We start from the raw sequence: 15,367 nt of genomic DNA, 5'->3' as shown, positions 1-15,367 counted from the left end.
GTTGGAGATACCTTTTTAATGGTAACACAGTGGTAACACTTACGTCATGAAAGGGCTAGCAATGGCAGCTTCTCATAGGATTGATTATACCTGGTTTACTTATTTAGAATCACCAGTGATTAATCACCAGTCATCAGTGATTAATAAAAGACTTGCAACTATTTTTGGTATTTTGAGATTGAGTTTGTCATTGAGGAGGATACTCGTAGGTTCTAGAATACAGACACGTAGGTATTCTCATGTGGAACGATATCATAATCTCAATATTTAGGTGAAATTAGTCAGCGAATAAAAACAAAACCATTTCCTTGTAAATACCTAATTCAAGGATATTGAAAACCATACGAGAGTGGTTGCCTTGAGATTGCCGTGCGATGAGCCCGGCGGTGCGGTGCGCGGGCGCAGCGAGTCTCGCGGCGCGGCCTAGTGGGCGCGTGAGTCTCACACTGCGTGCGAAGCGGATCGCTCTGCGGTTACGGTCGCGCGAGTGTTCGGAGTAAACAAATACGCGTTTAGATATTAAAATAAATAAACAGTAAAATTATAGTGATGTCGAAGGACAGTTCGCGGTTGAGTCGCCTGGGCGTGCTTGCGCCGGCGGCGCTGTCGGCGTGCATGGACGCTTCGGTACTGGCGGTGCCTGCTGCTGGGGCCATCGTCTCCACAGTCCTCAAAGAGCTCAGCAAAGCCTTCATGCTGAAGAAGTAAGTCCATCGCTTCAACGTCACATTACTAAGATGATGTGCCAGACTATAACAACCTTCTCTAGATAAGTACAAATCCTTAGCGACAAAATAGGAAGAGGAAGATGACTGTTTTTTGGATCAAGGGGGTTCAAACCCACATTAATTAAAGCATTTTTCATTCGTCTCAAAAAGCAATAATGCTATTTGATATTTGTCGACATTGCGCACTTACTTTTATAAATGTTAAATTGCAATACTTATAGCTTTTCAGATGAATTGCTTTAATGTGGCCTTGTTGAACCCCCAGATGCTATATGGCCGCCGCTTAGTGCACAGCGTGTTGGTTGGCGAACTTTTTTTCTTTGGTGTCATGTATTTTTTTTTGTCATAATTAATTTAGCAACCGCGTAAGAATGTTTTCCCTAAAGTGTTTACTTCCTAGGTAAAGTGAAGCACTATTTCTTCTCAGATAGGATCCATTTAGAAATGTCCTTAACGAATTGAAAGCTGATTTGCTGGCGTCCTACGATGAAAGTAACATAGCGTAAGCTCACGACTATATCCCTATTAGGGTAGGCAGGAGATGAACTAAGTACCCACAGCTCACAGAGCTTTCTGTTAGAGCAACGTGATAGATGGACAGTATTGGATATTTTTTGAAGACAGCTGCGACAGGGTGTCGATATTTTGCTGTCGCTATGTCGCTAGTCTGGTTAAAATATATATCGTCACTGGAAAGGCAAAATTACGTAAGCGCCAAAATAGGTATTTTGGGTTTTTTATATATTCGGAATCAGCGTTTCATGCTGCGTCGATCTGTCTGGGTAGCATTGCGATACGAGCACTTTTTTGGCGCTTACGTAAATTTAAAAATAGTTGATTTTTTTCAGTTCCAGTTTCTTAAACGACAAGATTTTGGTGTATTTTTCGTGGCTGGTGTATAAGTAATATTGTGTTCCTATATAATAACTACATATTAACTTTAAGTAAATTTGGCATTCTATAGTTTGAAAAGTGTCATTTTATTAGTAATTTTGGACTACTGAAAATAAAAATTAAACTATGTATAAGTCATTTTTATCTACAGCTTTTAAAATAAGTAAGGCGTATAAGAAAAAATGTCTTAGCATGTTTATGCAGTGAATAGCGTATAAGTAATTTTGACTTACAGTATTTAGAATAAGTAAGGCGTATACGTAAATTTTCCTTCGCATTTTTATGCTGTTATTAAGCAAGTTTGTGGGCTAGCAGTAAGTTTCCCATGAAGTAATTTTTTAACAATAGTTCTAAAAGTAAAACTATTTTAGAATTGATTAGCGACCCGCCCGGCTTCGCTCGGGTGCAATGCTGAGGAAAAAATGAAATTATTTACGACATCACATTAAAAACCTCAAAAATAATAGTATTTTTCCACTATTTATTGGATGTTATTATACATAATATAAACCTTTCTCTTGAATCACTCTATCTATTACAGAAAACCGCATCAACATCCGTTGCGTAATTTTAAAGATTTAAGCGTACATAGGGATATAGGGACAGAAAAAGCGACTTTGTTATGCATTTTAAGTTCTGTCGTTTGCATATTTGGCGCCAATTTTGAATTTAGAACTCAAAATTAAATTTTTTTGGAATTTAGAATATCGAAACAATTGAAAGCATTAGGATTAATGCAATTGTTTAATCACAGCGTTGGTTAGAATCTGTCAGGTCACGTCCGAAAATGAATCTTACAAAGGAAAATGTCCGTGCAATAATTTTCTATAAGTAACTTTCAAAGAGGCCTAACGCGACTTCAGTGATTCGAAGAGTTAACATCTGTATTCTGCGATGAAGTGCCATATCTGCGGATCATCGAACGCTGGTATTTAGAATTCGAGCATGGACATAATACCACAATCAGTCACAAATCTCGTGAAGGATGTCCAAAATCCGCCTTCACTGAAGATAGTATCGTTGCTGTGAGACAACTTATCCTCGAAAATCGTCATGTGACATACCGAGAGATGGAGGCGTATTAGGCATTTCAGAGACAACCATTCAAAAGATATTGTATGAGGCACTTGGTGTGAGAAAACTAGTTTTCCGTTGGATCCCGCATTTGCTTTCTGACGATCATAAGGCGGCCCGCATCAGATGGTGTAAGAAAACTCTTCAGAGGTGCAACCGAGGAGAGTCAAATCACGTGTACGACATTATCAGTGGTGACGAATCTTGGATTTATGCCTACGATCCTGATTCCAAACAACAATCTACAGTTTGGGCCTTCCAAGACGAGTCAAAGCCGACTAAAATTGTTCGTGGCGAAAATCGGTCATGTTGTGACAATTGCACTTGAAGATCGTAGGACGGTTAATGCGGATTGGTATACCACAATTTGTTTACCACAAGTCATCGCCGAACTTCAAAAATCTAACCCAAAGCGATGCATCATCCTGCACCATGATAACGCAAGCTCACACACCGCTCGTCAAACGATTGAGTGTTTGAAACAGGAAAACGTAGAAATTCTTGACCATCCTCCATACAGTCCTGACCTAAGCCCCAATGATTTCTTTACATTTCCTAAAATTAAGAAGACTCTTCGCGGTCGAAGGTTCCTGTGCGGTGAAGAAGCGGCCAACGCTTTTAAGTCAGCCATTTTGAACACCTCTACTTTGGAGTGGAATAAATGTTATAATAACTGGTTCGAGCGAATGGAAAAGTATATTAAAATTCGTGGTGAATACTTTGAAAAACAATAAAATGTACTTACTAAAAGGATTGATTGATTGATTGATTTTTTCTTCAAACGACAAAACTTAAAAGGCGTGCCTTATACTATTTAGTAACGTCGTTTGCGTAAAAAGTAGAAGCTTTTCTAAAATATGTATTGATTTAATACTTTCATAACCGATATTCTAATAGCGCAAGTAGGTATTTTGAATTTCTAGTTAAGAAATATTATAGTACTAGGCAGAACAGCTAGCTAATAGAATAAAAACGTGGGGCCCATTCCTGTACTACTTTCTACTATACTAAGTTTGGATTGCATTGACTTACTATAATCGTAACTGGAGATTTTGACAATCAATAACCAGCCGTGGGAGCTTCACCAACGAACGCTGATCTCATGATCTACCAAAGTATAAAGATATGCTCTGCCATAGGTAGGATTTAAGAGGGGCCCCACGTTTTTATTTCAGTCTAATATGCTTAAAAGCTATTTTGCCTAGTACTAAAATATTCCTGAACTAGAAGTTCAAAATACCTGCTTGTTATGGTGTGGGCTGCTTAGTTTACCTACCAAGCAAACCCTGGTGTTAGTGTTCTTTTATGAACCGCCTTTCGGCCGCTGACATGGTTCATGTTATGACAACCACTATCATCAGAGATAGTAATGACCGGGACCACCTACGTAGGTTGATAGGTAAGTAACTATTTATTTATTTTCTAGTTTTCACTGCACATAAAATAAAACTGTTTAACTATAGATAATTTATTACAATCTAATACATAGCCCTTCCAGAGACTTGACTAGGGTACTTTTTCTATTTCTATTTTTGACCCAAATAAATACTGTACGGGTTGAGCTAAATAAAACCGATTAAAAAGAAACTTTTACATACATAATATAACGGTTTATACGTTATTATTTATATTTTGTGTAACTTTATTTCTGGCACTTCAGTATTTTAATAGCCATTTTTATAAATCAATTGAAGTAATAAGTAGTTTAAGGAGGTATTAAGAATAATTATTTGTCTCTTACGTCTTTTTACCCATGTAAGATATTACAAAAACTTACTTTAAAGAATTTTTGGTGAACTGACATAATCAATCGATCACTTTTTAGGCAATTTTTACATAATGAGAGCAGATGTGTAAAAGTCGTTACAGTAACTTTTACTCCGCTAACATTACAGTATTGTTATATTTAAAGAAATATTGTCGTTCTCGTATGCATTGTCGTAAGAGCTGTAAGTAATTTTGTTTCCAGTTAATATTTTAACCAGATGGCGGTTAAGTAAATTTGCTTGACTGTAAACTGAAGTCATTTTTACGTAAGCGCCATTATATCCTAAAATAGCAATCCAACTGTTATGATATGTATTGCTGGACATAGAAAATTAAAAAACAATGTAACCTTACCTTGACATCATCTAAATTGGATAATTGGGTAAAAAGTTATGATAAAAAAACGAAAAAATGAAACTTTAAACGGCTTTTTCTCGAAATGGCCTTTTGGCGCTTACGTAATATTGCCTTTCCAGTGACGATATGCAATGTGCATGTACGTTGCGAACAGAGCTACAATTAATTAGACGACAACTCGCAGCGACTCTTAATTTGAGGTCCTAAAATGGATGGCTCATATTAGCGCGCAAAAAGTGTAGTTACGATTAAAACACAATCGGTATTCTAAATTACAGCACATTAGATTCGTACCTATTCATAATTTTGAAAAATAAATTATTTAAATTTGAATTTTTAAATAACGTACATAATTAGTACTGCTATTACCTGGTAGCTATTATATTATTAGTTATTTTTTTATTTACGATTAAAACACAATCGGTATTCTAAATTACAGCACATTAGATTCGTACCTATTCATAATTTTGAAAAATAAATTATTTAAATTTGAATTTTTAAATAACGTACATAATTAGTACTGCTATTACCTGGTAGCTATTATATTATTAGTTATTTTTTTATTTAACGTTTTACTTTTAAGTGCGCATGTAAAAGAGCACGCTTGCGATTAAATTAGGTATATTGCTGGTAAGTAGGTAGGTATCTACTATCAACATAATAAAGAAGCGTTTTACTATTTTATTTTTCTTTTTTTTAATTGCACGCGCTACATTTATTTTATTGGGATTTCAAGTACCTACCTACTTACTAAATACTTAATTGAGATTCATTTTACATCGAAATAATAGCAATAAAAAGATTTTAACCTACCTACCTAAGTACACTGACTGATACTTATTTTTATTTTTAACCTACTTAAATTATATTATTGTATAAGTAGCTACTATATTCTGGGCTCGATTTCTACAATTACTTAATTTTATTTTAAGTTATACCCGTCGTTTTCTTTTTCGCCGACAAGGAATACGGCCAGATTATTGACAACCGTAAATTTTAAAATAAATGAGTGAATGAATGAAATAGGCATCCCACCCGTGCGATTAAAATAGGCATCCCGCCGGTAGTCAACCTGTTTGACGTGTTCTGTCAACTTAATTCTGTCGGGTTGTTGGCCAATATAAAATTTTGGGAGGGCTTTTTTAATTTCTTCCTAAAACTGACTTGTGTTCCATAAATTTTATGCCTGTCGATTGTTCGTCTCTTTCCTTTTCGGCGGATATGAAAATGACAGGTATAACTAAAAATAAAATTAGATGCTGTGGTACTGGAATCAACACCACTTTATAGGTACAAAGCGGTGCGCTGTGGGAGTATGTTGTCAATTCTTGTCGAAGTAATTAAGTGTCGAATAGAATCATAAAAAAAAAACAAATTGTGAAATTAAAGATCAACCCCTTAGGGGATGATCATTGCGAAGGAAATAAATACATCTATATAAGTCCTTGTGACATTACGTTTAAGGAAAATAATTAGTAATTCGCAATCAGTGTCGGAATGTAAGTACCCGGATTCAGTAAAGCAATCTTCCGTCCTTGATGAGGTATTTATTGGCAGATGCCGGCGGCAACCTGGCAATAATTATTAACATATAGCTGGGCACCGTTAATCAAATAGTTAACTTCGTTAATCGTTAATCCGCTACAAAAAAAGTTAGCTTCGTTAAACGTTAAAACGTTACATTTCGGAAGAATTAACGCAAGTTAACGTTAATCGTTAATCCGTTAATAGATATGTGTAAAATTGCATATTTATTGCGTTGCGTTAGTGAACTTATAAAACTTGTTGGTTTAGGTTCTGGAAGTTAACAGGTTAGAAATAAAACAAAGTACTTTGTCGGGCATAAGGTGCATATTCCCCTTCATGACATGTCGAAGTTCTCATCTGAGACTCTTTTTGGTGTTAAAATGTCTTTACCCGTGGAAAACAGACGTTCAACTGCAGCGCTTGAACAGTATTAGTGCTTGAGCAGTATTGTATTTAATGAATACATTTATGAATATCTGTTCGTTGAACGAGTCTTTTGATTCCATGTCCATGGACATTACGCTTTACTCTGTAAAGAGTTGGAGCTCTTTGGGTTTTCCTTAGACTGAGTGACAGAACTGAAAAAGTCTTCGTCGTCATCATCGTTGTTACTCGCATTGCTCCCACCGCCACTTAAACTATCTCTGTCTTTCGAATTTTCCACTGCTTCTTGTCGTAAGGTATCTTCTACTTTCTTTTCATACACTTTTTTACTGCGTCCACTCAACTGCTGTCATACGTTTCGTTTCATACTTGTCTGAACCTGTATTTCGCGCCGCGCCGTGGTGCCGTGTGGTAAATAGTAGGCATTGGATTAACGATTAACGGACTTCTGCATATTAACGGAAGTTAACGTGTCCGTTAACATTTTTAAAAGTTAATTTAAAAGTTAATCAAAATGTTAACTTCGTTAATTAACGATTAACGGATTAACGAGTTAATGCCCAGCTATGATTATTAATAAATAAAGTATTAAGTTGAGGCGGAAGGCAAGAGAGAAAACACAGCCCTATTTTTTCCTAAAAAAAGTAGCATGGAGAATATTACACCGACAATAGCGTGACTCTTAAATGAAACCTTCACCAACCTGTAGTAGAGCAGTCTGCTGGAGTATGCTCCATACCCTCTCCGGTTGGTTGAGGGGAGGCCCGTGTCCAGCAGTGGGACGTATATAGGCAGTTCATGTTATGTTGATTTGATTAACTCTCGAAAACTATCTGTTGAATTATTAGCTTTCTCCAGGACGACTTTTTAAGGGCTTTATAGGGGATTCGCCCCGATACATGGCTCTTAAACATAGCTGATGAAGAATGGGTGTACATGCTATGCTCCTCTCCCTTCTTTTCTTCTATAGTGTGGGTTGTGAGGTGGATTACCAACCTCAGCAACGCTGGTGTCAGGGTTATTATTGAGCCGCCAAAAACCCCTGACATGGCTCATGTAACGAATACTCACTTACTCAGTAAGTAGTAACCGGGACCAAGGGCAACTCCCTAACCCTTAAGGATACAAACTTGAAGCTATGTATGTAGAGAAAATAAATTGCAGTGTGCAGCTGTGTTACAGCACGCACCCTATTAGGAATCAGGGGTGAGGGTTTTTGTGTGTGTATGTGCGGTATAAGGCCAGGCGCGCACTGCGAGTTTTTCGCCGCGCGGCAGAAAAGAGCAGCGGCATAATGTCGCACTGTAATACTGCGCCGCTGCGGTGGCTCTGCCGTCAAGTGTGCGCAATACAATTTAAAACTGTTTGGTACATTACAGTCAAATTCAAATTCAAATTCAAAAATATCTTTATTCAGTAGGTAACATAGTTACACTTTGAATCGTCAATTTTTACATAAGTGCGACATTATGCCGCTGCTTTTTTTTCTGCCGCGCGGCGAAAAACTCGTAGTGCGCGCCTGGCCGAAGTGTATTAAATTCGCTATAATTGAAGCATTATTTCGTGTGCAAAACATGTTATACGTACATCTGCTGTGCCTGATGCCAACTGGAGGGTGGAGTTTGTATTGGACAAGTAGGTATTGAACGGCCAGATGGCTGCAGTTGAATACTTTGTTGCCTGTCTGTCCGTTTACTACAGTATCTTGAAACTACTTCTTTTCTTTCTTTTTTTCGACGTGGCTTATTGTAGATTTGCCACAAATGTCATTAACTACTTGGCCGGACAAATGGGCAGCGCTGAAGGCTGTCACCCGGTACAACGTTTAAGACACAGGCCTGAGGGTGCCCAGTTGGGCGCGAATCTCGGCTCAGGGGCCTCGTCTGAGAGGAAAAATATTTGAAAGAATTAATCGACCCTAGTGGGTCGATAGCGATAAGCGCTGATTGAAGGAAATCGTCAACCTCGCCGGCGGGGTCGGTATCGGGGTCGATGAAGTGTTTGGTGTCGCGAGCTGATTGGTTGCCTCTATGACTATAGTAAGCGGGTCGTCGGGATATGAAGCTACTAGAACTTTCGACGAACTTGAGTTTTATTGGCAAATTGTTATGCCGTTTCGTTTGACCATCTAGTCAGCGTACGTAGAGTAGGTAGCAATATAGATATCTGTCCTTTATCCCTCGATCATTTACAAACACTAAACCGTTTATTACGAAACGCTAACTGATATTGCTTAAAAGAGTTTGTAAATAAATCTATTTTGAATGTCAACAAGGTTCTGTTCATTATATAATTACGATAGACTATTCTCTATTTTCAATCATTTTTCAATAGGTTTAACACAAACAAGTCCCTTGCCAGGTATTATCATAAGCAATAAACAATTACTTACAAGTATTCTTACATGCTTGATTATAATTAGCTTTCTAGATCAAATATAAATTATGAAATTCTGATTACTTATTAAATAAAGACAGATCTCAAGGTGTCAAAAACGTTTTCTTTTTCTATTTGACTTTTTTATGAATTAATAAAGAAAAATGTACTTACTATATTTTGTCACGTCTTTCTATGATGACACAGGTTGCTGTTCATACAAATTCCACAGTAATTTCGTGTTTTGTCATTTAGTAAAAAGTAACTGATTTGACTAGTTGGACACTACCCTATTCTTGCAACAAGACATATCTATAGACAAAATCAAGCACTTCGTTTAAGCGATTTAAAAACAGAATTCGTTAAGTTACTTATTAAAAAAGACTCAAAAACAAAATAAAATTGGTCATATGAAAGATTCTCAATGGCTATACGATCATATTGGAACGTTTTTACGATATTTTTTACCTGCGATTTGTCTTTGAACAAGGTAATTTACGCACTTGGATTAAGAAATATTGTAACAAGCAGCTCGGTTGAGGAGCTCGGTGGCGCAGCGGTAAACGCGCTCGGTCTGCGATTGTTGAAGTTAAGCAACTTTCGCAAAATCCGGTCATAGGATGGGTGACCACAAAAAAAAAGTTTTCATCTCGAGCTCCTCCGTGCTTCGAAAAGCACGTTAAGCCGTTGGTCCCTGCTACATAAGCAGTTCCGGTCATAGGATGGGTGGCCACAAAAAAAAAGTTTTCATCTCGAGCTCCTCCGTGCTTCGAAAAGCACGTAAAGCCGTTGGTCCCTGCTGCATTAGCAGTCGTTAATAACCATCAATCCGCACTGGCCCGCGTGATGGTTTAAGGCCCGTACCCCAGCAGTGGGGACATTAATGGGCTGATGATGACGATGATGATGATGGAACAAGCAGCCCGGGGTGGTGGTATTTTGTTTTCGGTGTCATACAAAATCCTGCTTTATTTCTGCAGGAAATTAAGTACTACTTATTCGATGCGCATTACACGATTTTTATTCAAAGGAGCATTCTAGAACACAGCCGCTGTATAGCCAAACGAGATATTGAATTCATGATCAAATTGCTTCATTATCTGCTATAAACAGACGCAAACGCGATCCAATAATCATGCATTATTCAATATGTCACCTCTTGTTCTTAGCTAGGGTTGGTTTACATGGCATAAAAAACAAGTTAAACGCATAAAAGGCATAAAAAAAAAGTGTAAAAAACAAGTCGGCCTCTGTGGTCCAGTGGTTGAGCGTTGGACTCACGATCCGGAGGCCCCGGGTTCGAATCCCGGTGGGGACATATCACAAAAATCACTTTGTGATCCCTAGTTTGGTTAGGACATTACAGGCTGATCACCTGACTGTCCGAAAGTAAGATGATCCGTGCTTCGGAAGGCACGTTAAGCCGTTGGTCCCGGTTACTTACTGATGTAAGTAAGTAGTCGTTACATGAGTCATGTCAGGGGCCTTTGGCGGCTCAATAGTAACCCTGACACCAGGGTTGATGAGGTTGGTAATTCACCTCACAACCCACACGATAAGAAGAAGAAGAAGAAAACAAGTTTTTAACTTTATTTTAAGTTCTTAATGATGATAGTCGATCGAAATCAGCTATCGGAATTTTCAGTTTCAAATACCAAACAGTCTCACAAAGTGATTTTCGGCAATGTCCCCATCGGGAATCGAACCCAGATTTCCAGATCGTTAGCCCAACGCTCTAACCACTAGAGCATGGAGACTGTATAAAAACTTAATATTTAGTTGCGTACTAAAAATAAATAGACGTGTAAACAAGTCTTTGTATTAAGTACTTACTCATTGTTTTCTAATTAAATCGCACCTATTTGGTGCATGTTGCATTTGAATTTTGTACCAGGTCTTTGTTTTGTACCATAGGTCCTGTCTGATTGACAATAAGCAGTGTCAGACAAAGTATTGTGGTAAGATTGGTTATGGAGGTAGGTACAGTTTATTGCCTATTGTGTCCCTTGCAGGGAAGACAGGAGGCGTTGACTATCAAGTTCCGCATCGGAGAGTGCGCACATACATACAGGGTGTTGACATCGTAACTAATACTGAGGGGGATGATTCAGACCATGATTCTGAGTTAATATCAAGTGGAATTTTCCGTCGCAAAATGTATGTATTTTTTATGTCTTTTTAAATTATTTTCAATTCTTTACTTTTGCGATGGTAAATCCCACTTGATATCAACTCAGAATAATGAGCTGAATCATCCCCCTCAGTACTCGTTACGATGTCACTTACACCCTGTAAAGGTCGATAGGATGTTAGTGACATCGTAACTAATGCTGCATTAGCAGTCGTTAATAACCATCAATCCACACTGGGCCCGCGTGATGGTTTAAGGCCCGATCCCCCTATCCATCCATAGGGAAGGCCCGTGCCCCAGCAGTGGGGACGTTTATGGGCTGATAATGATGATGATGAACTAATACTGAGGGGGATGATTCAGACCATGATCCTGAGTTGATATCAAATGGATTTTTATGTCTGATTGATTATTTTTATTTCCATACATTTGCGACGGAAAATTCCACTTGATTTCAACTCAGAATCATGGCCTGAATGATCCCTCAAAGTTTTCGTTACGATGGCACTCTCCTTCTTCTTTGCGAGTCGATGGCGATCGAAACTAATTTTTGCTGACCAATAATTGGCCACGCTTACGGCATTGTCAGTGGCTTCGCAGAGGTCTTTAATAGTGCAGGTGTTAGGGCACTAACACCCTCTATTTCTCGTCGGAATTTATAAAGCTCAATCATACCTATAAGACATCCTTCATTCAGCGGTTAACGATATCGGCTCACCAGGGGCGATTATCAAATATAATCCTCTCAATCGCCCTGAGCTGAGGTTCGCGCTGAGCATCCTCATACATGTTGTCGTAAATTTTGTACCAGGTGAGAGCTCTCAGCGCTCCCCATTTGTCCGGGCAAGTAGTGAATTGCGCGCTGTTCTCGATTGTCCTTGACTGATGCAATGCTCGGATTTCTAACATTACATTACAGGAGAATAGTTGCAGGCGCAGGGGCATTATCCGAATTAATGTTTATAAAATAATGCTATGGGATGTTATATAAACATGCTACAGTATTGTCATCAGTGTGGGAGCGTTGCATACATCTAACGGGTCGTAACATAATCTAACATTGTTGGCATCCCCAACAAAATTAAGTATCTAAATATATAAAAGGAGAAACTGACTGACTGACATATCAACGCACAGCCTAAACGGCTAAACGTAGGCACACTGGGGACGTAGCTTAGGTACCGTAAAGGTGCACTAAGAAAGGAATTCCCGAAATTCCCACGGGAACGGGAATTAGCGGGAAAATCCTTTTGTATGAAAAATCTAAACCGATTAAGTTAGACGCTTGGAATTTGGCATGCAGGTACCTTAGTAAACTTAAAGCTTAGTTGCAACAGGATATTGCAAAATTCCCACGGGAACGGGAGTTAGCGAGAAAAAACAATTGTATGAAAAATGTAAACCGCGTGATAAGATACACGCCACGCGGACAAAGTCGCGGGCAAAAGCTAGTATTTTATATTTAAGTATAGCAATACTGGCCTTTCTTCTTCTTCTTCTACAATGTGCATTCTAGCGTGTATCGTGTGTCAATAACATTGTCCAGCTGTATTATTCAATCGATTCCATCGAGAAGAGCATCACCAACACCTAGATGCCCACAAACATAGTATTCATTCCGTGGTTCGGAGGGCATGTTAAGCCGTTGGTCCCGGCTATTAGCCGTAAAAACACCACCGACCCTCAGTGGAGCAGGGTGATGTAGTAGCACCTATGCTCTATGGAACTATGGCTATCTATGAAGCTGGTGCTGGATGCCCCCTCCGGTTGATTGAGGGGAGACCTGGGGCCTGTTTAATAAAACTTACAATTGTAAATTACAATGACAATTTGATGTACATTGCGGAGTGTGTGATCACGAATATTTTGCAGTTTCATATTAGCTACGTAATGAACATCAAATTGACGTTGTAATTTACAATTGTAAGTTTTATTAAACAGGCCCCAGGGGGCTTAAAAAGGCCACATCAATTCATCTAAAAAAGCAATATTGCTATTTGACATTTGTGTGCGTTGGGCACTTACTTTTATATGCGCAAATGTCAAATTGCCGTGTTGCTTTTTTAGATGAATTGTTCGACGTGGGCTTTTTAACCCCCCAGTGCTCAGCGGTGGGACGTTAGGCTGTTTATGTATTTCATGTAATTAAAGTATTACGAGTACAAAGTTACATTGTTGCACTTCTCACATGGATTATGAAGAACCACGTGGCGACAGTTGAGTCCCGGTGGGGACATAATCATAAAAAAATAATAGGTTAGGCAAGGTTATCTCCTGGCTGATTGCCGCCAAGCCGCGGAATAATGCGAAAGCGTCCCTGCAGCTTGGGAAAACGGAGATGATACGGCCCCTGGTTTTAGTTAGTGCGAGCTCGACCTAACCCTCTCGCTGCCCTCGCGGCGGGAGGGTCTGCGGTACGCATTTCCCCTCGAAAAAAAGCCTCATTCTTATCACCCGATTGTTCGATAAGATGATCCGTGTTTTGGCGACGAAGGTATCCGTCCCGGCAGCTATTTAAGTAACTATATTGTAGTTGTTTCATGAGCCATGTCAAAGGCCTTTGACGGGTATAGTAACACAGGGTGATGAGGTCGACTATTGACCTCACAACCCACAACCCACTGGAGAGGAAAAAAAAGTGCTTGTATATGTAAGTATGTATGTACTATAGTACCATATATAAAATGTATGTATGTCTTTGTAGAAGTTGTCAATGTATGCTGACGTCACAGACATGCGGGTAATTAGCTCATATAATGTGACTTGGTAATACAAAAATGTATTTAATACATTTTTATGGAGATCAAAACAATGTTACGCGCTGGCTACGTAGAATACCTACAGTTTTTAATTAATTATCTGTATGATATTATAATAATAGTGTATAATTATTAATATGGAAATAAATAGTGTATATTTTATGTTTCTTTTTATTTATATTATTATTATTATTTCTATATCGTGCCTATGGAGTACCGGAATTTAGGAAGGCGTGGGTGGGGCTGAAGCCAACACGCAGAGGCCCCTTAAGACTATCTCGTCATCATGATCTCCTTAGCGTTATCTCAGCACGGTGGGTTTACATTAAGACATTAATTTGACAGGTCCGATCTTTTACAGAAGCGACTGCCTATCTGACCTTCCAGGACGAAGGAAAAACCAGCCTCCGAAACGCATTTATCGCGAATATGGATTACTTAACTGTTTTCCTTCACCGCTGAGTACATGATGATCGTCTAATGATCCAAACATTGGTTTGGACCCGTGCTGGTTTCAAACCTGCGACCTTATAGGGAAAGTCAAGAGTTCTGGGGTATTACTGCTCCTATACCTATATGAGGAGCTCGGTGGCGCAGCGGTAAACGCGCTCGGTCTGCGATTGTTGAAGTTAAGCAACTTTCGCAAAGGCCGGTCATAGGATGGGTGACCACAAAAAAAAAAATGTTTTCTGTAGCTCCTCCGTGCTTCGGAAGGCACGTTAAGCCGTTGGTCCCGGCTGCATTAGCAGTCGTTAATAACCACCAATCCGCATTGGGCCCGCGTGGTGGTTTAAGGCCCGATCTCCCTATCCATCCATAGGGAAGGCCCGTGCCCCAGCAGTGGGGACGTTAATGGGCTGGTGATGATGATGACTGCTCCTATACATACCTACTTGGTTTTAATAAATTGCCTGTATCTACTCTAGAATGTAAGGAGATCTTTATTTTTACATATTTTAATAATAATTGTTTTATTATGACGTTGATTTTATCTAAGTATTATTTTCTGCGCGCCGGCAGGTAAAGAGTTTTACACAAAGGTAATTTTTATTTTCTCTAAAAGCTTTATGTAATAGAAAAAACATATCTTTTCTTCAATAATTTCTGATTTCGCGCGAAATCGCTTGGTCACGTGACATTTTGCCCAGTAACGTCACATTTCAATAAACAAAGAAACTGTCACACAAGGTAGTTTTGACTATAGGTATCCCCATCAGGAATCGAACCCTGACCTTCAGATCGTGAGCCTAACGCTCTAACCTTTACACCACGGAGGATGTTGCCATTAACCGGGCATAATTGCTGGAAACCACGGGATTTCAAGTGTTTATGATCCAAATATGAATTCCCCTTCGTAAACTTAATTCACC

At 38.9% G+C, this 15,367-nt stretch overlaps 1 protein-coding gene across 2 annotated transcripts in view; it reads left to right on the top strand.

Annotated features, from left to right (window-relative positions):
• The first annotated feature begins 435 nt into the window (after nucleotides 1-435).
• The window catches only part of LOC126380098 (tyrosine-protein phosphatase corkscrew-like), a 76,593-nt gene continuing 61,661 nt past the window's right edge, over nucleotides 436-15,367 (top strand). Inside the window, exon 1 of one of the 2 annotated variants that reach the window (XM_050029323.1) lies at nucleotides 436-704. In XM_050029323.1, the coding sequence (XP_049885280.1) occupies nucleotides 550-704 (155 nt within the window). In that variant the 5' untranslated portion in view covers nucleotides 436-549. The remainder of the gene's footprint in view (nucleotides 705-15,367) is intronic. The other variant, XM_050029322.1, reaches the window with a different exon arrangement.

The sequence above is a fragment of the Pectinophora gossypiella genome, chromosome Z (genome assembly GCF_024362695.1).
Source record: "Pectinophora gossypiella chromosome Z, ilPecGoss1.1, whole genome shotgun sequence".
Taxonomy (NCBI): domain Eukaryota; kingdom Metazoa; phylum Arthropoda; class Insecta; order Lepidoptera; family Gelechiidae; genus Pectinophora; species Pectinophora gossypiella.
This window is presented reverse-complemented; position numbering and strand designations above follow the sequence as displayed.